Source organism: Trichechus manatus, unplaced genomic scaffold (genome assembly GCF_000243295.1).
Source record: "Trichechus manatus latirostris isolate Lorelei unplaced genomic scaffold, TriManLat1.0 scaffold00092, whole genome shotgun sequence".
Taxonomy (NCBI): Eukaryota; Metazoa; Chordata; class Mammalia; order Sirenia; family Trichechidae; genus Trichechus; species Trichechus manatus.
The window spans coordinates 6756589-6757820 of NW_004444028.1; the positions used below are offsets into that span (position 1 = coordinate 6756589).

At 69.2% G+C, this 1232-nt stretch overlaps 2 protein-coding genes across 3 annotated transcripts in view; one reads left to right on the plus strand and one right to left on the minus strand.

The window, feature by feature from the left end:
• The window catches only part of ECE2 (endothelin converting enzyme 2), a 39048-nt gene that overhangs the window by 29257 nt on the left and 8559 nt on the right, over nucleotides 1-1232 (minus strand). The window lies entirely within an intron of this gene.
• On the plus strand, nucleotides 12-1232 carry CAMK2N2 (calcium/calmodulin dependent protein kinase II inhibitor 2). The gene is made up of 2 exons (XM_004382280.1): nucleotides 12-208; nucleotides 1091-1232. The coding sequence occupies exons 1-2, from the start codon at nucleotides 40-42 to the stop codon at nucleotides 1159-1161; spliced, it is 240 nt and encodes a 79-aa protein (XP_004382337.1). The 5' UTR covers nucleotides 12-39; the 3' UTR covers nucleotides 1162-1232.

A 1232-nucleotide genomic window follows, 5' to 3' on the forward strand; every position in this document is an offset into this window, starting at 1 on the left:
CGCTGCCCGCTGCAGTCCCGCGCCCGCCCCGCGCCCGCCATGTCCGAGATCCTGCCCTATAGCGAGGACAAGATGGGCCGCTTCGGCGCCGACCCGGAGGGCTCGGATCTCTCCTTTAGCTGCCGCCTGCAGGACACCAACTCCTTCTTCGCGGGCAACCAGGCCAAACGACCCCCCAAGCTGGGCCAGATCGGCCGAGCCAAGCGAGGTACGGGGCCGGGGCGCGGAGTTGCCGCCTGACCCAGAAACCCTTCTCCGGGCGCCTCACGCCTGCCGCTCCCCGCCGAGCGCCCACAGCTCCTGCCGCAGCCCAGCGCAGCCAGCCGCTCCTCCGGCCGGGGCGTCGGGGGGGTGTCCCCGCTGGAGTGTTGTGTCCCTCTCTTCCCCTCTCCTGGGAACGCAGTGCCCCGGATTCGATGCTCGCCACCTCTGGAAGCAGAGCCTTGGGACCAAGGCGAGGGGGAGGGGTCGGTCGTGGCATCTGGGGCTGCCTGGAAGCGGGGACGCAGGGCGACAGGCCGGTTCCTCCGGATCAAACACTTAAGTCAGGGGATGCTACGGAGAAGCCTTCCGGTGGCGAGAGGCGTCCGACTGGAGAGAGGGCAGGGAGGCTGGGGATTCGGCTGTCCTGGTTGTTTGCGCGGGGAGGGGGCTCCGTTAGTGCCAAGAGCGGCCAGAACAGGATAGGGAGAGGGTTGGACTGGTCGGAGATTCCGCTTGAGCGCAGGCGAGGAGGGGGTTCTCTTGAAATGAGGGTTGGAGAGGGGAGATCCCATGAGCAAAAGGTATTTATTGAGCTCAGATGGCGGAGGGTTCAGGCGGCAGGAGGATTTGGACTGGGAGGTTGAATGGCGGGAGCCTTTGGAAGAGGGGCGTTCCGTCACGGGGCGGGGCGGGGGGGTCTGTGGGAACCGGGCTGGCAGCGGGTTGGGGCGGCAGGAGAGTCGGGATGTAGAGCGCATTCCGCGGCACAGGGGCCCAGGGGGCGTCGCTGGGCCACGGGCAGGAGCTGCGCGGGGTGCGAGGACGCAGTGCCCACTCGCCGCCGCCCCCCGAGGCCGCGCGGCTGACGCGCTTTCTCCCTGCGCAGTGGTGATCGAGGATGACCGGATAGACGACGTGCTGAAGGGGATGGGGGAGAAGCCACCGTCCGGAGTGTAGACGCGCCGCTCGGGCGGCAGGCTCCGGGCCCAGCCCCGCAGCGGCCAGGAGCGCGGGCCGGTGATGCGGCT